The 22,109-nt window shown below is 42.3% G+C and overlaps 2 protein-coding genes and 1 long non-coding RNA gene across 11 annotated transcripts in view; 2 read left to right on the forward strand and 1 right to left on the reverse strand.

The window, feature by feature from the left end:
* The window catches only part of DEK (DEK proto-oncogene), a 37,831-nt gene extending 24,116 nt beyond the window's left edge, over positions 1–13,715 (forward strand). For 2 of the 5 annotated variants that reach the window (XM_030314764.1, XM_030314766.1), the window contains 4 exons: positions 7,402–7,537; positions 7,790–7,938; positions 11,742–11,810; positions 12,259–13,715. In XM_030314764.1, coding sequence (XP_030170624.1) covers positions 7,402–7,537; positions 7,790–7,938; positions 11,742–11,810; positions 12,259–12,270 — 366 coding nt within the window. In that variant the 3' untranslated portion in view covers positions 12,271–13,715. Of the gene's footprint in view, positions 1–7,401; positions 7,538–7,789; positions 7,939–9,842; positions 10,043–11,741; positions 11,811–12,258 lie in introns of those variants that run through there. The other 3 variants (XM_030314763.1, XM_030314765.1, XR_003968732.1) reach the window with 3 other exon arrangements.
* Positions 13,716–14,273: 558 nt separating this feature from the next.
* The window catches only part of KDM1B (lysine demethylase 1B), a 64,367-nt gene continuing 56,531 nt past the window's right edge, over positions 14,274–22,109 (reverse strand). For 4 of the 5 annotated variants that reach the window (XM_030314770.1, XM_030314769.1, XM_030314768.1 and 1 more), the window contains 2 exons: positions 20,128–20,280; positions 14,274–16,128 (listed from right to left, as the gene is read on the reverse strand). In XM_030314770.1, the coding sequence (XP_030170630.1) occupies positions 16,045–16,128; positions 20,128–20,280 (237 nt within the window). In that variant the 3' untranslated portion in view covers positions 14,274–16,044. The remainder of the gene's footprint in view (positions 16,129–20,127; positions 20,281–22,109) is intronic. The other variant, XM_030314773.1, reaches the window with a different exon arrangement.
* LOC115513547 lies at positions 16,121–21,179 on the forward strand. The gene is made up of 3 exons (XR_003968734.1): positions 16,121–16,571; positions 16,813–16,883; positions 21,123–21,179. It is a non-coding gene; the product is annotated as an uncharacterized LOC115513547 (long non-coding RNA).

Here is a 22,109-nt window from a genome sequence, read left to right on the forward strand (position 1 = left end):
TATTTTCAAAATATTTTAAGAGAGATTTCAAAGTAAGGGTTTCTCATGTTATCACTTATATTATTCAATTTAATAAATTGGGAGTGCACTAAGTGCTGTTGAGGTTCCAGAAAATATTTTCTACCCAAATGCCATTTGAATGGTACATGATATAGGATTCCAAAAGAAAGTGTCCCTGTCTATTGCCGAGGGAAAGCTTTGGAGAGAAATGGCAGAAATACCTGTTGAAATTGACCTTTGGGAATAGAAAGGAAAGTTGTGAACAAAGATGGGGAGCAAGAAGGTCCAGGGTACCTGTGACATACACACTTGTTTGTGGTTGGGTGGTGTGTCCAGAAGTAGAGCAACGAGAGCAGAAGCCAGAGCAGGGCACACAGAAGCCAGACTGTGGAGAGCCTGTGAGCTTGGGCGTTTTCGTATGAGTAATTGATGAATCATTCTCGCTCATTCAAAATGATTGCCTTATTCTACCTGAATTTTGCCAAGTGTTTGGCTGAGTAGGGGGGAAGAAAGAGACCTGGCCTCTGTCTTCCAGAACAGTCTGCCTGAGGAGAGGTACCCCTTGTTCAATAAATGTTTATTGGCAAATATAAGGAAACTTACTGAGAGTCAGCTGTGTGCCGTGTACTTCACGTCGTGCATCTACGTGAGTCTTGACTCCAAGAGAGAGGATGATATATCCTCATTTTTGTATACCTCAGGGTTAGAATAAACATGTCCATATGTATTTTGTTAGTATTCAGGTACTCCTGACACACAGTATTACGTTCGTTTCAGGTGTACTCTTAAGGTTTTTTAATGTATTGTCCATATTACTCTTTCCAGGGCTGCTAGTTTATATGCGTCTGTCTTCAGAGTTGTCTGTAAAGAACTACTGATTTAGATTCAAATTTGAATTTAAGCAATAGCTTTAGATAAGTATATATCCACTTCTGCTTATAAAAACTGAACTAAAAACCATTGACATAAATATAGAACTTGAGAAATTATCCTCTTGATTAATTTATGTAGTTCCTGCCTTTTCCCTACATATCTCCAGTCATATATAATCTAGACTAGGAATGGCAAATTATGTATGGCCTATACACCAGATCCAGCCTGTGGCCTGGTTTTGTACAGCCTAGAAACTGAGGATGGTTTTTTCCATTTTTGAAATTTGTTAAAACAAAAAATGAAAGTTGGAACAGTAAGCACATTTAGCCAGCAAAGCCTAAATTACTTATTCTCTGGCACTTTATAGAGAAAGCTTGGTGGATTCAGACTATAAATGTATCTTTTATCGTAGAAATTTATAACTAGGGGCGCCTGGGTGGCTCAGTTGGTCAAGTACCCGACTTTGGCTCAAGTCAGATCTTGCAGTTTGTGAGTTCGAGTCCCACACCAGGCTCTGTGCAGACGGCCTGGAGCCTGCTTCAGATTTTGTGTCCCTCCCTTTCTCTCTGCCCCCCCTCCTCTACTCATGTTCTAGCTCTCTCTTTTTCTCTCAAAAATAAACATTTTAAAAAAAACTAAAAAACATCACTAGGTGAGTCTGCTGAGAGGCTTTCAGAAAACATAGGTGCATAGGCCTCACCCTTGATGAGTTTATCTATTGGTCTCTTTTCCTCTCTTTCATATACAACCTGTATATGTAAATAGTGCCGGAAGACCGTTATATTAAAAAAATCAAGAAGTTTGGCTAACTGCTATTAGTAGCAGCGTGTGGCAGGCATAGCAATGCTAGTGAAACAGTCTCAGGGCTGGAATAGATCTTTAACAGTTACCTAATTTCCAGAGACCTTTTCCCATCTTAATCTTCCAAGTAAATTGTGTAGTACCTACTAAGTGCCAGTCCTAAGCCCCGCGCTGGAGATCAAGAAACAAATAAGACAGGGTCTCTGTTCATCAGCTGGTAGAAAGGGAGAGGTCAAAGATGAGGAGGAAAGAAGTCCATAGAGTATAACTTAAGAGCCAGGAAAGAGAGATGGACAAGATCATGTGGAAGCTCAGAAGATTTTAAAAGAGTATTTACCTCTTTGTAGGGACATGTGGGGAGCAAAGATCCAGACAGGAAAGCTTCACAGGAGGTAACAATTTGATCTGACCCTTTAAAGGATGAACAAGAGAGGTTGGCAGAGTTCAAGAAAGATTTGGTAGAAACTATTTACACAACATCGGATTATACCAAGACCCATCTTAGCTTTGAAACAATCTAAAGAAATGATCCTGGAGCCCCCACTAAGTTTGGAGGGTAAAGGCCAGAGAAAGCCCTAGTACAGATTCGGTGAGCCTTTGTTGTCATTTTGCATTTTCTGCCAACATTTCTTACTCTTTGTTCTCATTGGTAACATTTGTATGTAATGGAAAAAGTTAAATTTAACAGTATAAATAGGTTATGATCTCGCCGGCTTATTTTTGTCATATCAACTCTGGCTTAGATGCATAGGTACATTACCCGTTTCTGTAAGCAAGTAATCTAGTAGGAGGCACACTGGGCTTAATGTGCCTCTTGCTCCTTAACTAGTTATAAGGCACTGGCTCTCTTAATTGCTCAGATACATTTTCCTCATTTGTAATAAAATAAACTTTTGTATTTGAATTTTTTTTTTGCTTTTTTTTTTTAAGCTCATATAAGACCGTGTATGTGGAGCAATACTATACAAATTTTTCTTTTTCTTTTTCCTTTTAATTATGTTTTAACCACATCCTGGGTTCAGAGTAGAAGTAGTAAACTAGATCCTATAAACAATACAGAGATGAATGTGACAAATACTTAAATGGCTGCTTTATGTCAAACTTTTTTTTAAGTTTATTTATTTATTTTGAGAGAGGGAGAAAAAATCCCAAACAGGCTCTGTGCTATCAGCACAGAGCTCCATGTGGGGCTTGATCCCGTGAACCATGAGATAGTGACCTGAGCCAAAATTAAGAGTCGGATGCTTAAATGACTGAGCGCCCCTGCACCAAACATTTTTAAGGTAGCCAGGTGTCTTTTCTCATGGAAATTGTCAAATACAACTTTAAGAAACTTGTGATGTGGTGGGAAAAGACTGTAAGTAACTAGGTTAATAAATCTGTATATTAAATGTTTTCTCTGCTACCTTATATTTGTTTACTTACTTGATCTTTAGAACAATTCTACAGATATAGCCACAGTTCATCAAATCCCCGATGCCTATAAGGCATCATTTTAATGTAAATTACAAAATGCACCCCAATATCTGAGATGAGAAAATGTGAAAAAAAAAGTGGTAAATTCAGCAAAGTCTGGTATTATTACCTCCATTTTACAGATGAGGAAACAGGCACAGGGAAGGAAGGTAAGTGATTTGTTTGAGAATACAAAATTGGTCAGTAGTGGAGTCCGGATTTGAACCAGGAAGTTTGACTCTGAAACCTGTGTACTGCTTCACATGAAGTAGGGATACATGAACTATAGGCCAAGTAGTGTGGGACCACAGATGAATCAATTGGTGGTGGTGCAGTGAGAGATTCAGAGGGGACTGTTAAGCTGGATTTAGACTCATAGGTGAGAGTTTCCTATGGAGAGGAGGGGGTGAAAGTAATGAGGACTTGAAGCTTCCTGTAAGGTGTAAATGGGCACGCTCTCACTCTCCTTTCCTCTCAGCTCACCCAGGGCCTCTTTCCTTTACCTCCAAAATACCAGGTTATCCACAGTTAACCTTACCTGCCAAAAATCGCCCATTGTGTCCCCGTACCCAGGTCCTCTGAGATACCCCTTTTAAAAAAAAAAAATTTTTTTTTTTAATTTTATTTTTGAGAGAGAGACAGAGTGCAAGTGGGGGAGGGGCAGAGAGAGAGGGAGGCACAGAATCTGAAACAGGCTCCAGGCTCCGAGCTGTCAGCACAGAGCCCGACGCAGGGCTCGAACCCACGGACCGTGAAATCATGACCTGAGCCGAAGTCGGATGCTTAACCCGACTGAGCCACCCAGGCGCCCCTAAGATGCCCCATTTTTTTTTTTTCAACGTTTATTTATTTTTGGGACAGAGAGAGACAGAGCATGAACGGGCAAGGGGCAGAGAGAGAGGGAGACACAGAATCGGAAACAGGCTCCAGGCTCTGAGCCATCAGCCCAGAGCCCGACGCGGGGCTCGAACCCACGGACCGCGAGATCGTGACCTGGCTGAAGTCGGACGCTTAACCAACTGCGCCACCCAGGCGCCCCAAGATGCCCCATTTTTATTTATTTTTTTTTTTTATTTATTTTTTTTTTTTTTTAAATTTTTTTTTCAACGTTTATTTATTTTTGGGACAGAGAGACAGAGCATGAACGGGGGAGGGGCAGAGAGAGAGGGAGACACAGAATCGGAAACAGGCTCCAGACTCTGAGCCATCAGCCCAGAGCCCGACGCGGGGCTCGAACTCCCGGACCGCGAGATCGTGACCTGGCTGAAGTCGGACGCTTAACCGACTGCGCCACCCAGGCGCCCCATGATGCCCCATTTTTAAAAGTTAACTTCCTCCTGTTCATACCTAAAACTTACCAGAGCAGCTGAGGTGAATGATTGTTAACATCTGCAAGGCTAACATACACATGTGAGTTTCTCTGCCTCCGCTGTTTCCCCATGTCAACATTTACTGGTCTAAGGAAGATGTTTTACTGAATTCCTACCTTCAGTTCGCCACAGAAAAACTTGTAACTGGTTACTAAAGATAAGTGAAATCCGTTGTAAATAACATAGTTTGTTATTACAGGGATGGGTGTTTGTGGGGTCCAGTCATGTCTACCAGAATGCAATGAAATAAGCATGATGCATCATGGTTAGTTAACACGGGTGTCATTGAGACTGTCTTACTGCTTTTGTTCTATTTCTCTATTCTTTGTATTGACCTTTTAAAGAAAACTTTAAAACTTCCAAGTTACTGCATTTACTTAATGAAAGAATTTCCTTACAAAAGGAAGCTCTCATAATAGCAATAATAGCTAATATTTATTATCCATTTCCTGTGAGCCTGGTACATTAAAAGTGTTCTACATGTATTAATACCTTTACTCCCCCAAAGACATGAAGTAATGATATTTCCCTTATTTTGTAAATGAGGAAACTAGGGCCCAAAGATACATTGGGGCCAGAATTTGAAATCAGGATGCTCGCCCTCAGAGCCCACACTCTCCTGTTAGGTTTCTGTAGTGCTTGTGACAGTATGTTTGCAGTTTTTCTCTTAACTTAATAGGCTAGTTGTCCACTTAAAAAACTGTGGACACCATCCCTGCTAGATGATGATGTTAAATATAGAAAGAAGCATTGTTTTAATCATGTTTGTCCAGTGGTAACATCTTGTGGAGATGGCTTGATTACCCTTTATTTATCACTCTAAATTCTCATGCTTTTCAAACTGTCACTACTCCAAGGTTGCAGGTTTTAAAATGGTGCCATATTATCTAAAAGTATTTGAAGTTGTAATGATAGCTGTAAATCCTGGCCTGAAAAGGCTCTGGAAGTATTTTTTTTTTTTTTTTAACGTTTATTTACTTTTGAGACAGAGAGAGACAGAGCATGAACGGGGGAGGGGCAGAGAGAGAGGGAGACACAGAATTGGAAGCTGGCTCCAGGCTCTGGGCCATCAGCCCAGAGCCCGACGTGGGGCTCGAACTCACGGACCGCGAGATCGTGACCTGAGCTGAAGTCCGACGCTTAACCGACTGAGCCACCCAGGCGCCCCGCTCTGGAAGTATTTTAAGTACCTGCTTCTAATTATCTGATTTGGATGAGGATGAAGTAATAATGCTTCTAACGTGGTTATCCCTTGCTCATTTTCCTCAACCCTTTCTGTAATAACTTTCTTATAAAATCTTTTAATCACCTACAGATCCAGATTTTATTAAATTTTGACTAAAGAGTGATACATCACAGTGACGATTCTTTTATTCTGTGTATTAAGTGTATCACCAGATCTTACAAAGTTTTAGTATTCCCTTTCAGAGCCTAGTGTGGTTCTTATGAATTGGGTAGACGCTGAATAAAACTTGGTTTAAGTTAGAGAATTGATGACCTAGTGATAACTTTCCAGCAACCTCCACTAATTCTTAATTCCTCGAAGAATTAGGAAGTAAGCAAAAATGGCCTTAAGTAGCAAACATCCATAGGTAGAACTTATATACTTTACTTACATAAAGCATTTCAGGGGCGCCTAGGTGATTCAGTCAGTTAAGCATCAGACTCTTGATTTTGGCTCAGGTCATGATCTCCCAGCTCATGAGATTGAACCCCGTGTCAAGCTCTGTGCTGACCGCACAGAGCCTTCTTGGACTTCTTTCTCCCTCTCTCTGTCCCTCCCCTACTTGTTCTCTCTCAAAATAATGAGCTTTAAAAAAGAAAAAAAAAAAGGCATTTTAGCCCCTTGTCACCTCCCAGATGCATTTTTTAAGTGGTACTTAAACCAGACAGATTGGCAAGGTCCCAGCCCCAGCCAACAGTATGTTATTGAGGTGGGACAGGGCGATAATGATGGTGGGCCGATACTAATATGTAGTAATGGCAGTGTGGCAAGAGGAAAGACAAATACTCAAATCCAAACTGCACTTAGAAATAGCTTGAGCCCACTTTAATCTTAGATTGGTCTATACACTTTATCGTTTTTTTAAAAAGGAATTATGATAATCAAATTGTAAAACATTTGGAGAGACATTCTGTCAAAAGTGATTTGCGGTATTTTGGGTATGTAAAGATGAGATTTTAGGTTATCTTGAGGCATTTGCTTTATATAAGTTGCTTTTACTTTGGGAAAGTTAATTAAATGACTTAATGTTCCCTAATTTCAAAGACCCTGTTTGAGACAAAGCATAAATTATAATTGTGTCATTTTAATCTATCCATGTGTATATACTTTGCTTTTGTTTTATCAGCTGTGAGTTAGTGTATAAGAAAACAGGTTCTGGAGTTAGATCTATTTGAATCTCACTATTTTGTTATGTGGCTGAACAGAATACCTTTTGAGCCTTAGTTTCCTCCTATATTCATGAAATAGTTAACTGAGCAACAACTGTGCACAGTGATATTTAGGGGTTAGGGATATTAACAGTGCATTTAAGAGTGTCAAAAAAAAAAAAGTTCTGTCCTCATGGAACTTCCATTCTAGCTGGGAGAGACAATAAAATAATAACATTTATATTCTAAAGGTTTTTTGTTTTGTTTTGTAAGATTAAGGCAATGCATATAAAGTTTCCTATCTATACTGTGTGATAGGGCATCTTAAATTTGGTGTTTGATTCTTCTCGTGACTGGTTTCATGTTGGGATACAGTGAAGTTTGTTGAGTGTATTGGTTATCTAAAAAATTGATAATTAGTAATTTTTCATTGGAGATGTTGAGTACATTAATTTTCTCTAATTTTGCTGGGTACAGAGGATTTAGAGAGATGGCATCAATATATGTTCTTTGTTTTCCTTTCTAACAGCCACCAAAAAAGACCTCTAAAAGAGAAAAACCTAAACAGAAAGCCACTTCCAAAAGTAAGAAAACTGTAAAAAGCGCTAATGTTAAGAAGGCAGATAGCAGCACCACCAAGAAGAATCAAAACAGTTCCAAAAAAGGTAGGTTAGAAATGACACCTTTTCAACAGCTCTAAAGATCTAATTCATATGATATAAGCGTTTTGAAGTGTGTTTGGAAATTAGATAAACTGCAAAGAAAATTTGGAGAAAGTGGTATACCAGTTTTTTATGGTTACAGTTTTTCAGAATTGACAGAAATTTCAATGCATGTTTTATAAGTAATTTATTGAGTAGTGATTTATAATTTTATGTAATACTCCTTTGAAAATCTAATGAATGCTTGTCTTTCAGAAAGTGAATCTGAGGACAGTTCAGATGATGAACCTTTAATTAAAAAATTGAAGAAACCTCCTACAGATGAAGAGTTAAAGGAAACAGTGAAGAAATTACTGGCCAGTGCCAACTTGGAGGAAGTCACAATGAAGCAGATTTGCAAGGAGGTAATTGGACAAATACTTGGATCATTTTGCTTTTATTTGAAAAATTCTTTCACTCTTCCCTCAGTTCAGTGCGAGATTTGTATGTGCATTCATTAGCGAACAAATGTCTGTGGAACTGTTCTGCGGGTGCTGGGATACTGCTTTAAATGAGTCAGTCTCTGCCCTGTTGGACCTGCTTCGTAAACAACAGTGGGATGTATCCAGTGAATACAGTGAAGGCGATAGATTCCAGACTTGAGGGAGAACACTCTCTTCCTGATCGGGACACTTTTTATTGATGGATCCTTAGATTGCGTTAGTTGTAAAAAGCAGAATCTCATGGACCACCGTATTTTCAGCATTACTGTTGTACTAAGATGCTGTTATCAGGTACTTAGTTCAGACTTCTGTGAAGTTTTCCTGATACTCAGAAAATAAAATGACCTAGTCTTGAAGAGGATTCCTTAGAGATTCTATACCCGAAATCAAAATTGGGAGATTTTACAATCTGGTTTCTGATGGTAAAACCAAATTAAAATTTCAAATGTACCTAAGGTGACATAGTCTGTACTTTTGTTAAGACCTTGATTATTGTTTTGTTTATTCATTCAGCATTCACTGAGCCTCTCCTGTGTACCAGATTCCGGGATAGATTTGGGGGTAGAGCTGGGGATCTGTTAACTTGGCTGTTGGGGGCTTACTGATCAGTGAGATGGGAGGAGATGGCTATTGTAGTGAGTTGGGGACAGTCGGTGGGGGTTGGGCTGGAAGTGCGGAGGGCGCCGCACCACCAGGGAAGGAGCCTGGGAGGAGGGAAGACGTCCTGGAGCCTCAGCTGCTCCATACAGGGGAGCAGTACTGACACATGCCTGTCAGATGGGACAGTGACTGCGAGGAATAGTAATTTCATTTGGGTGAAGACTAGAGTTGGAAGGAAGTCCTCATAGATGTTAGGTAGGAAAAGGAGAACTTTTGCAGATCTTGTATATGCCTTGTTGCAGAGTTTAGTTTTTTCCCTGAAACTGATGGGAGAATTGGGAAGCTGGGTAGGATATTGGGAGCTGATCGATAGGGGCATACGCAGTCCAATTTTCAAGAGCCCTCATGGACACACTGAGAAGACAGGATGAAGAATGGGATGCGAGGCAAGAAAGCCAAGTTTGTCATAATCTAAGTTACAGGGTGGCCGTAATCCAAGGCGAGCCGGGAGAGCTTGGTCAGAGGTTGCTCAGTGTGGGTGTTCGGGCGCGGCAGCATTAACCTTCCGATGGAAAACAACAGAGGGTACCCTCTGAGGAAAAGAGGAGTTTCGTTCTAGACATCGTGAGATGAGGTGCTTAGAACATCCCAGTGGGAGAAACTGTGATCATTGTAATTCTCCCAAGTTTGGAGAGAGAGCCAAACTGGGCTACTGCTGGGAGTTAAAACCAAAAGTCTAGATAAGGTGGCCCAGGGAAGAAGAAAAAGGGTGAGAAAAGCAAAGGACAGAGAGTCCTGGAGACTCTGAGTTGAGAAGTAATTTCTACAAAATATAAAAAATCATAGAGAGAAAGGTGCTGTCAAAGCCAAGAGACGAGACAGTTTCCAGAATGGTCGGGAGGGGATAGTGCCAGTTAAGAAAAGGTCATGACTTTACCTGAGACAATGGGCAATGGTTATGGAAAGCAGTTCACAGGGGCAATAACATAAAATGCCCTGTAAACATGAAGACACGCTTTCCCTACTAATGAGGAAGATAGAAATTGAAATATTTGTGCTTCTTAGCTTGACAGAATCTTTATAAAGATTAAGCGAGTCTTCATGCTTGGCAAAGGTATAGGGAGACATACTCATGCATGAAGTTGTAACAGCTTTGGAGAACAATTAAGTAGTAGCTTAAAATTTAAATTGCAAATGCCCTTTAACCTAGCAAATTCCATTTCTAGGTCTCTATGCTAAAGACATAGTCACATCTGCACAAAATGATTACAATAATGTTCAGCATGTCTGTAATATTGAAAAATCAGAAACAACCTAAATGGCCATCGATAGGGAAATGTTTAACATGGTACGTCTGTATTTTTGGAATGCTATGTAGCAGTTCAAAAGAACTCGGAAAAACGTTCCAGGTATTGTCAACTTTTTGAAAAATCTAGAATATTATCCTATCTAAGTAAATACGGGAAAACCATATTGCCATTGATGTATCTATGAGTTTGTGTAGAAACTCATTTTTAAAGGTCTGGAAGAATGCACAGCAAACTGATAACTGGTTTCCTCTGAGGGGAGAGATGAGGGAAGAGTAAAGGGAGATGAGTCCTATGCGTTTGATTTTCGTGAATACACTTACATAATTTTTTAAGGGGATTATTTAACAGGGAGAGGTCCAGTGAGAAAGACTTGTGTGGTTTTTTGGACTCCGCAATTAGAAGATGATTGTTCACGTAATAAGAGCAGTTCCACGGATGATAAATGCAGGGATTAATTACCCTTGGATCAAGAATTAATAGTGAGGAAAGTGAATAAAGCTGTTTTAAACATCTTGCTGTAGAAGGGAAATCGTAGTTAAATGGGGGGTGAGGATACAAGTTGATAAAATACTTAAGGTCAGGGAGAGAAAGCACATGCTTATGTTAGGCTGAGGGACTAGTGCTGGGGAAGGAGGAGAAGCTGATGTACAGGAGAGTTCCAGAAAGGGTCCCTGCAGAGGTAACGGAAATGGGAATATTGATGGATCCACATTCAGTAAACTGGAGGGGAAGATAGGTCAACATTGAAGGAATTCTTGGCCAAGAGCAAGAGGGAGGAAGGGATGAAAATGCCATTGATAGCACAGGAGGACCTGCTGAGAGAGAGTCGGGTTAACCCCGGGAAGGCTCGGACATCGGATACCATGAACTTGGCATGGGACCGGTCTTTTAAAAGTTCTGTGTTCCCACAGCAGTCTTTCCTCTGGATCAATCATAGAAAAAGTGGTGTTAGACCAGTTGAGGGACAGAGTTTTGCAGGGAAGTAACAAGGGGTGAATGACAGGAGTGATGTAAATGATCGACTCTGTTTGCAGGACTTGGCAGACCGCAGCCTGTGGGCCAAATCCCTCTTACCATCTGGTTTTGTAAATAGTTTAATGTGACAACAGCCACATCCATTCATTCAAGTGTTGTCTGTGGCAGCTTTCATGCTACAGTGGCACAGTTGAGTAGTTGTGACAAACTGTGTTCCTGGAAAAGCTGAAACCACTTACTGTCTGGCCCTTAACTGAAAAAGTTTGCTTACCTTAACTAGTCCTTAGGAGCGAAGCAGGCAGGCTTGTGTGGAGTCAGGCCGGGGAGTGATTGTGAAGTCAAGCAGGTGGCAAGTTGACCAAAGAGAGGGGCCGTTTAGAGAGTAAAGCTGTAGGGGTAGAGGACCCCTGAGACCACCTGGATCTCAGTGATTTAACTTAGGGGACGGGGTGGAGCAGTGCAGCGGAGGCTGAAGTTCATTCGAGTTCAGGTCGAGGAACTGTCAGTGTTGGATGACGGAAGGAAGAACGTAAGGATACCTCCACGGAACATCTGGCCGACAGCCTGCCAGTATAATGAATTCAGTCCACTTACCTACCATCTCTGTGTAGGTGTTTTCCTCGCCTGTGTGTGTTAATTCAGCTGATACTCCCAGTAGTAGAGATGACACTGAGAATGGCTGCGTCCTAGTTTAGTTTCTGCTCGTTTGCAGTAGTTGTATATGGTGAACCAGAATTCTTAGACGTGCTGCTATTTGTACACGGCCTACATTTCTTCTGTATCCAAAGGTAAACTGTGTTACTACTGTATTTTTAAATCTACTTTTAATTTTCACTATAGGTATATGAAAATTATCCTGCTTATGATTTAACTGAAAGAAAAGATTTCATAAAAACAACTGTTAAAGAGGTAAATACATCCACCTTTTCTGATTTTGGTCATTTTGAATGTATAAGACAAATTATATATCAAATACTGTATGTTTTTCAAAATGTTCATGTCACTATATCACATTTGACCCTCAGATTTTCTCAAAATAGATGGGCAAAATATTTTTCATTCTCATTATAGAGTTTAAAAAAATAAAGTCTGAATATTAGTGACAAAACTTGACCTCCAGCTCACAACATACACGGGCAGCCAGGCTCAACACAGGTGCTCACACAACTACTGGAGCGTAATTCCTTTCCACCGAAGTCAGAAGATCAGCAGTAGCTATATTTTTGTATCGGTCCCAACAGATTTCCCAAGGTCACAGTAGTAAAACAGAAGTTTTAAAGGGAAGGTGGGGTATGATTTTTGTGTTCTTAATACTGTATTTTGGGTAGAGGAAAATGACATTTCTCTCTCGTTGCAGCTGATTTCTTGAGGCAGAGGAGATAACTTGTCCCGTGGACGTCAGGATCTGATTTATACCGTTATACCAGCAAAGAGAATGTATTTCCTTTTCTACCCCTTGCAAGCGTTGTGTTAGTAGGACCACCTGTCGCTGATCTTTTTAAGTAAATTTGAGTTTGTTGTTTTAAATTGCATTTCTATGCAGTTTTTAGTTTAAAATTTTGCATGGCAGTAATTGTTCCTTGCTTTTATAGCTGTATTTTGTACATTTTGGATTTCTTTATATGAGATCGTAGTTTTAGCGTGCTTAGTATTCGCTTGTTTCAGACATACTTTTAACGAAGTAGAAGAAACTATTATTGACATTTATACATGCAGAGACTATGGCAGTATTTAGTAGATGAAATATTTTGAATACACATCTGACAGTGGCAGTGTGTTCATCATATTAAAAATATACAGGCTTCAGCTATCCAGATGATTAAATTGGAAAATTTCTGCTGCATGTGTATATATGTCAAATCGTCAGCATGACAAAAGTGACAGATGTTATTTTTGTATTTTTAAAAACAACTTTGTTGTATATAAAGTTTTTTTATTTCTTTTGTGCAGATCAATTTTTAAACTCCTATAGGTAGGTATCTTTACAGTTATAAACTATGAAATGTCAGTGTTCGGCCAGATGGTATGTGACGGAGCAGCGAAATCAGAATTCAGTGGAGAAAACACTGAAGGAACAGGTCGTTCTCTGCTTTGCCTCAGAAGTGTCAATTTGTAGTTTTAGTGTTAACTCTGCAAGTGTCTGTAGATAACATTTTATGTTAAGGGTAGACCAAATCAACACATCAGAACTTCAAAATTGGGGGAAGGGGATTAAGTACAAGCACATTTGGCTTCTAATGAACTGATTTTTATTAACTGCTTTTGCCCATGTAAAATGCGGATATTTACAGGAAACCTGGCCACCTTTATAATTATGGTAAATGTACCAAGTATAATGCTAGAAGATAACGTGTAGGCAACAGTGGGTATCTCCGACAAAGTATTTCTCAAAAGTGATAAAAAGACTTATTTTTAACATTAAAGAAGTTTAATGTATTCGTGGAATCAGGACTTTTAGGTTTTAAATTTTGGCCAATCAGGATTCTGGGTGATCAATACACAGACCACTCCTGAATTAGATTGTTTCATCTTTTACATTGTCGTAATCAGTTTATTAAATAATTTCTGAATTTTAAAAACATAACTGCTTATGAGAGAATTAGGCCTTTGATAAACCAGTTGAGTGTTTAAACGGAGAACATGAAATACATAAAAATGATAAATGTTGGCCGTTAGCAGGTACTTTCACAGGTCTGACGTGTTTCTTGATAAATACAAATGAATAAACAACTAAATGAGACCTAAAAATTGGCCGTTGATTTTAAATATTTAATTTGTTCCTATAAACCTTGTCAATAAAACTAATAAATCCATGCTCTTGTCTCTTGTATTAATGTCTTCCGTTTCTGTAGCATTTCCCCCCTAGCTGAGGATTTCAGAACAGGGATTTTTGTTGTTGATTTTGAGAGAGAAAAAGCACACAGTGGCGGGGCAGGAAGAGAGAGAATCCCAGGCAGGTTCTGCACTGTCAGCGCAGAGCCTGACGCGGGGCTCAAACTCACGAACCCATGAGATAGATCATGACCTGAACCGAAACCAAGAGTCAGACTCTTAAGCGACTGAGCCACCCAGGCGCCCCTGGATGGGGATTTTAATGGATTTAGCCCCATGACCCATTTAATTTGGAGTCGTTCAGTGACTGCTGAACACAAACTCTGAAGAAATCCTGAAGGAAAACTTGAAAGTGACCTCACAAAACTAAGTGATTACGGTTCACAACTGTTTATTTTATGACCATTTACTTGAAAGGGTGTAAGACCCAGGAGCTAAACAAGTCTGAAGGCGGCTTGCAGGAGAGGAGAGGAGACGGGTGGTGTGCATGAAAGGTCGTGGGGAAGGTGTACCCAGTGCTCACCACTACAGTGCACGGTATTTGAAAAACAAGTCTAGTTTTTATTAAGCAGTTTTACACAACCAGCTGTTCACAATCTGCAGTTAAAACATTGTGTAGTCACTGCTCTTCAATTACAAAATCTTCAAACTGTGAAAAACAGTCAAAAACTCAAAAGTACCGTGGTTCCTTAACAAAATGTCAAATGATGTCACTTGGGACAGGAAACTTTTTAAATACACATGTACTGCGCTTGAGCTAACTAGGGTTTTCCTTAGTTTGCTTGTGGCACAGTACAAGTTTAAGAGCCCAGAGACTAACCGTGAACCATTTCAAACTTAAAATATTTTGCATTTATCACTAAATACATGCTATTGTTTAAACAGTTTAACACATAACATTTTTAAAGCAGAATACTTCCCAGTCAGTACCAATGAGTCTCATCAGATAGTCTATCAACATTTTCCTATGTTAACCCAACTTTGAAACCAATTTACTGCTGTTTGCCTTCTTGTGTTTGTATCATACTTTGCTGAGGAGGGGGGTGTCTAAACCGTCTAACGTTTCCATAAAATTCTATTTCTACTTACAAGCTGACTTTAAATTTTAAAAATACCTAATATTCTGAAAAATGTCCTTTTGAGTCCTTTTTTCAGTGCAGACTAACATAATTGAAAGAACTGTTCAGACTTTTTAAAACAAAAGCATTTAAGTTACCATCCGCTTTTCTAACTTCTTGGCAAGATAAGCATCCTGAAGTCCCTGAAACCAGAGTTTAATTGAATTCTTTTGTCAGGAGGAGAAAAAAGGAAAAAGTGAATATGTGCCATGTTCTCCAGCTTTTAAGATATGGCTTTAAATGTGAAATATTTACCAGGAAATCTCACATTTTCTGCAGTTTTCCGGTGGACCTGCCTATGGAATACTGAAAACATCAGGCTGCAAAAAACAGACTGGATCAGTTATTTTAAAAAGAGGCAGTAGAGGGAGTTTTATTAAAGTATTCTGACAAGATCTTTTTGCCAGCGGTTGCCAAAATTAAGGCTAAAGTGTGCCATTGGACCAAACTTGGCTCTAAGAAAAATAGCCCTATTCTAAATGGTCTCAAGTATGAAGACTACTATCTCTACCCCATCGAAAACCACAGAATGCCTATACTGTTTGAGGAACTGAAAATTTTGCTGTTTGCCAATGAGTGCACAAATCTGAAATGTTTTATCACAAAAGAGACCCGAATTTAAATTTCTTTTGAATACCCAATGGAAAGAAATATGTACAATATAAAATAGTCTAGAAGCTTCATTTACTTTTAACTGAAGAGTTTGTGCTGTATCTGAAAGGGAAAGATTTCTATCTAAATTTTAAGTAAAAGCTCAATTTTGGAGCTATATAAAAATCTTAAGGCTCATTGGCAAAGATACTGATGAACTGTGACAGAAGAAAAACACATGGCTTTATCTGCCTTTTTAATGATTGCTGCTTGGTTTCTTGATGTTTGAAAACAATGGTTTCTCAATGCTTGAAAACTGATGAGCCAAACAAGATGTCAAAATTCAAAGGGAATTTCCAACCGTGGAAGAAATCCTGTCTTAATGTAAGGTTATATTCTGCTTTGTTCTGAAATACAGAAGACAGCCCTAGTCACACCTGTGGAAAATGCAATTAAATATAAGTGCTTACAAAAGGATTCTTGGGGCTAATGCTCTCAGGAGGAGGTTTTTTTGTCTTGATTTTATGAAAGTGAGGTTTAACATGTGTTTCAAACTTTACCATTTGGAGCACAGAAGAAAGCTGGGTCCAGACAAATTCTATTCAGAATGCTGCAATCTTACTTGCTTCTCGAACACCACTCAAATATGCCCCTGTAACAGTTTGTGGGAAATGCCTGTTTGTTGCCTGTAAGAAAAAAATTGCATAATTTGAAATCACACAGAAGGAACTCAGGCGATCACCGAAACATAATACAAGCATACACTCTCTGATCCTCGAATCAAGACTGCCGGCAGGCGCTCCTCTGTGCTCATGTTAACACTCTACCTCCCCCCACCCCCACCCTGCACCTGCTGTTCTCTGGCTGTGCCACCCTGCTTCACCACTCCCGTGAAGGACTGAGTGGCACTCCTTAGGATATTACTCACATACACACCGTGTCCCGGAATTAAGAATAACGAAGACGATACAATCCCTGCCCGCCCCCGCCGCTGCCCCCCAGACAAGTAGTCTCGCTGTCGGAATCAGTGATGAGCACAGAAAGCGAACCAATTCACCCATGGCTGGAGTTTTGCTAGAGGACTGCCACAGGACAGAGAGGAGTCCGTCAACGGGGAGGGGACAGAAAGGTGAGGACTGTCCGTGGGAGAAGACCGCTCTCCAGGAGGTTGGAGTGGGAACAGAATCCGCAAACCAGGGCAAGCAGCAGATTGATCTGTGGCTTGGGGGTTGGTGGGGACGGCGACAAGGTCTGGGATGTAGCTATGGGAAAGAGTCACTGAGGCGGGGGTGAGCCGATCTCAGAAGATGGAGGAGGATAGGAAATGCAGGAAGTTCCACGTGAACTGAAGCATGTTCCATGTCACCTAGATTTACGGCTGGATGCAAGGGACAACAGCCAGTGCCAAACACTTCAGTAAATGGAGAGGAATGGTCAGGAGGTAAGAATACAATTACTGGGGTGCCGGAGTGGTTCCAGTCGGTTAAGCGTCTGACTCTTGGTCTTGGCTCAGGTTACAATCTCATGGTTCGTGGGTTCAAGCCCCGTGCTGGGCTCTGTGCTGATGGCACAGAGCCTGCTTGGGATTCTGTCTCCCTCTCTCTGTCCCTCCCCCTGGCTCTCTCTCAAAATAAACTTAAAAAATAAATACATAACATTAGAAAAAATACAATTACTAGTAGGGGGTAAAAAAATGGCAGAAACCTCAGAGAAACGGCTTTAAAAATTTTTTAGGGGCGCCTAGGTGGCTCAGTCAGTTAAGCGTCCGACTTCGACTCACACTTCATGGGTTCGAGCCCCATGTCGGGCTCTGGGCTGACAGCTCAGGGCCTAGAGCCGGCTTCAGATTCTGTGTCTCCCTCTCTCTCTGCCCCTCCCCCACTCATGTGGTCTCGGTCTCAAAAATAAACATTAAAAAAATTTTTTTTTAATAAAAAATGTTTAATGTTTTCAGTGTGAAGTAACAACTGTATCACATGAGCCTAATGCAGCTTCTCTTGGAAGCAGCGGACAGTTGCTGCCTGGCGTGCAGTCACGCTCTGTTCCCACAAAGCTTTGCAGGCCAAGGACAAACCACACAGCCAGTTTTTAAATGACGTTCTTTTGTAATCATCCAAAAATCAGAGAGAGAAAAGATAACTCTATTTTAGATGGCACTAGAAGACCTGGGCGGTCCCAAACTATAATCCACAAAGGATGAAAGCCGATGAAAGAGCTCTGAGGTTTCTCTTCACTGGGTGAAGTTTGGGGAGGGTGGCGGGGAGGTGATCCAAAGCCAGCCGATTCACCCCAAAGAACCTTTTAACCATCTCGGCCACTGGAGGCATCGGGAAGGACGGAGGCGGAGGCAGAGGCGGGGCACCGGTGAAAACAGGCCTGGAAGAGCAAGCAATCGGGTTCCTCACCAGCTTCCCCACCCCCATGGCCGCACCCCCCTGGAGACCAGAGGCAGAGGTGGGGGTGAGGCACCAAAGAACATGGGGATTAAGTCAGGTCTTCATAACTAAGAGCAAGGCTGCCGGCACCCAGAATGTTCCCAAAGAGCTGTAGATAGACTGTTTGGGGATCCAACCGCCCCTTGGCAAGCTCGTGGGCGTTCTCAACAGGCTTTTGTAAAAATGCCTCCCTCCAGTCTGAGCAGTCAACGATGGCATATCTGGATGTGTGGGAAGCGGAGGCTGACGGAAACAAACTAGAACTCTGAGGAGTCACTAAGCAAGAAGAGGATGCTACCAAAAGAAGAACCTGAGGGCAAGAAAGTGCTCGTAAAAGAGCCAAAATTCCCAAAGTCAATTCAAGGAGAGAAACAGAAACAGGATAAGACACACGAGTAACAGCAAAGAAAAGAAAATCAGTTTAGAAGTTCCAATTTATATAATGGAAGATGTAGAAATAAGAGAAATAAAAAACGTGAGGAGAAAATGGTCAGAAGTAAGAAATCAAGGACGGAAGGATATGAGCTTCCAGATGACAAGCCAGCGAAAAACAGGCACCGAAAAAAATCAGTAATCAAAACAGCAAAACATTTCTCAACAGAAGTAAACCAAGAAAGGAGCCAGGCTACTTCCTACCCATTAGGATGGCTATTACCAAAAGCCAGAAAACAGCACACTGCTGGTGAGGATGTGCAGAAACTGGAACCTTTGTGGGGCGCCTGGGTGGCTCAGTCGGTTGAACATCTGACTCTTGCTTTCGGCTCAGGTCACGATCTCACAGGTTCACGAGTTCAAGCCCCAGGTCAGGCTCTTTGTTGAGAATGCAGAGCCTGCTTGGGATTTTCTCTCCCCCATTCTCTCTCTGTCCCTCCCCCACCCGTACACACTCTCTCTCTCTCAAAACAAACATTTTAAAAATAATTTTAAAAATTAAAAAAATAAAAGCTATTTTGAAGATTATGATTCTGACTTTGGAGGAACTCCGGTGATCGATTGGCAGTGGAAGGAATCACATGTGAAATTCCTTAAATATTTAAAAACTTAAAAAAATAGTTAAGGTGGTAAATGATATGTATAGTTTACCACAATTTAAAAAAATACACATTAAAAAAAAAAGGAGAAAGGTATCTAGAAAACAAAAACCTGGAAAATGGTGAGGAGGAGTCCCAGAGATCAGCCAGTATAGACCAGAACATAGGCAAGAGGACCCCAGGAAGGGGGTTTCAAAAATGGAGCTAACACACCAGCTCACAGGGATTGAGGGAAGCCTGTGGGATTCCCCTGAGGATTGAGGGAATCACAGGGATTGAGTGACTGAGGGAAGCCTGAAGGGCGGAGGGGCCCGAGGAGAAGCACAGAAAGAATTAAGCTAATGAAAAAAGGGGCCAGTGAGACTGTCAAGAAAACAGGAAGCTGTGTAAAAACGAAGTCAATGAAGGGGCGCCTGGGTGGCTCAGTCGGTTAAGCGTCCGACTTCGGCTCAGGTCACGATCTCACGGTCCGTGGGTTCGAGCCCCGCGTCGGGCTCTGGGCTGATGATGGCCCAGAGCCTGGAGCCTGCTTCCGATTCTGTGTCTCCCTCTCTCTCTGACCCTCCCCCGTTCATTCTCTGTCTCTGTCTCAAAAATAAATAAATGTTAAAAAAAAAAATTTTTTTTTAAATAAATAAAAACGAAGTCAATGAAGAGCTCGTGGCTCAGCAGGAAGCATATTTCACAGGAGCACCATTTCAAGTGTGAAATAACCACACTAAATAGGCTAAGTCTTTCACCTGATAAGTCAGCAATGTCTACTTTTTTTTTAATTGCTTTAAGTTTATTTTGAGAAAGAGAGAGAGAGAGGAAAAGGCAGAGAGAGGTAGTGAGAGAATCCCAGGCAGTCTCCTCGCCCACAGCACAGAACCCGACGTGGGGCTCGAACCCACAAACCGTGAGATCGTGACCTGAGCTAAAACCAAGAGACGCTTAACCGACTGAGCGACCCAGGTGCTCCAATGTCTACTTTGTTGAACCAGAAGTCAACAATACAAATATTTGAAAACATGAAGTAAATTCCTGAAGAAACAACAGAAAGCGTTAAAAATGGCCGCCCTGGGGGTGGGAGGAGGATGCTGAGGGGGCATCTGTCTGCTGTCTCGGGGTCCTAATACTTTTGACCGTATCTGACTCTGCTTTTAAACACCGGACGTACATCACTTTCATTAAAAGTCACGAAAACAACAGTGAGCGGGTTCAGGATGGCCACACGCACCTCGCCAGCAAAGAAGACCATTCCCTGTATCTCCTCAGCGAGGATATCGTAGGCTTCTCCGCTCCCGCCCGTCTTCACGAAGCTGTACGCCATCTGGATCCAGGGGTCCGTGCTCCACCGAGTGACGAAATACTTCGTGGGGTCGGGGACCTCCTGTGTGGGGCGGAGGGAACCAGGAGCCGGGATCAAAGAGGGGCCTAGACGTGCGCAGCCAGAGCACAAATCTACACTCCCGCCTCCTCTGGAGACGGAGTTAATCCTCTTAGACTCTGCTGTGGCCCCTCTGCCCCCTGCAGCTCCCCCCGGGCCCCCCCCCACCCCCATTTGTGCAGCTTCCTCCATCTCCCGCCCCAACCCTGCAGCCCCCGCCACGGCTCACTTCCACCCTTCATCCTGCCGGAGACTTGATCGTCGCCAGAGACTGGCGTGTGCCCGGGGGACGGTGGCGGAGGGGTGTCTGGGCCAGAGTGGAGGGGGCGGTGCTGGGACCTCAGCTTGCGGTTCTCAGCAGGCTGCTCCAAAGGAACGGCCAGACGAGGCCATGTTTCACGTTCACTAAGTTTTCAGTCAGGTGAGCCCTGACGAGCACCACCATGAAAAACAGGTCCACGGAGGGCGCCTGGGTGGCTCAGTGGGTTCAGTGTCCGACTTGGGCTCAGGTCACGATCTCACGGTTTGTGAGTTCGAGCCCCGAGACAGGTTCTCTGCTGTCAGTGCAGAGCCCGCTTCGGATCCTCTATCCGCCTCTCTGCCCCTTCCTGCTCGTGTGCTCTCCTCTCTCAAAAAGAAACAAAAATAGTTCTATGGAAACTACCCACTAAATTCCAAACAACGAATGTGAAAATGAGTTTTTGGACAAAAACCCACAAACTAGGGACTACTGTGAGATGTAATCACATCACGTAAAATAACACCCCCGGGTGTCTCTTTCTCTGCTTTATGTAACTTTTCTCTCATTTCATTTCTTTCTATTTCCATCCCTTTATTTGAAAAAGATGACAGCTACGCCATTTCCCAATCTGCAGAGACTGTGAGACGTACTCAACTGGCAAATATGAAGTACCCTGAGCCCCTCTGGAAAAAGACAGAAATGAGACTAGCTGCATCTGTAGGGTACGAGAATATTCTGGACAACATCCCTTTGAAAGGAAGGTTGCTCTCAAAGCTCGCTAGGGTTTGGGTTAATACAGGATGTAGGGAAAATGCTGAGCCTGTTACATCCTTAGGAAAGGAAGGGGATGTGGTGCTCGCTTCAGCAGCACGTGTACTAAAATAGGAACGGTACACGGAAGCTCCACGTCGCCCCTGAGCAAACGTGACATGCAGATTCCTGAAGCCTGTCTGTGCCCCAGCGCACTGCCACCCTTTGCAGATTAGCGCGAAAGGAAGGGGGTGGAGGGAGGAAAAGAAGGAAGAAGGGAAGGGAAGGGGAATGGGAAAGGAAAAGGAAAAGAAAGAGGTGTGCGGATGATGTGAGCAAAAGGAAGACAATGGCGTGAAAGGTGGTATGGAATATTGCTATAGACTCAATTGCGGCCCCCTCAAATTCGTGTGTCAGAACCCTAAACCCCCCGAACCTCATAATGTCACCATATCTGAGAAAGGGCCTCTCACAAGGTAATTCAGTTCCCATGAGGTCCCGAAGGTGGGCTTTAATCCAGTCTGACTGGTGTCCTTCTAGGAAGAGGCAATTAGGACACAGCCAAGCACAACGGGAAGACCACGTGAGGTCTCGGGGGAAGGCGGTCATCTGCAGACCAAGGAAAGAGGCCTGGGAAGAAGCCAAACCTGCCTGCACCTTGATCTCGGACCTTCCAGCCTCAGAACTGCGAGAACGGAAATGTCCATCGTTGAAACCACCCAGATTGGGGTATTCTGTTACGGGAGCCCTGGCAGGCCAGCCCGGGGACTTAGCGGGCAGCCAGACAACGGGAGAGGGACCGACACGGCCGTCCGCCTTCTCCCCCGTCCCGGAGGCGGCT

Source organism: Lynx canadensis, chromosome B2, assembly GCF_007474595.2.
Source record: "Lynx canadensis isolate LIC74 chromosome B2, mLynCan4.pri.v2, whole genome shotgun sequence".
Lineage (NCBI taxonomy): Eukaryota > Metazoa > Chordata > Mammalia > Carnivora > Felidae > Lynx > Lynx canadensis.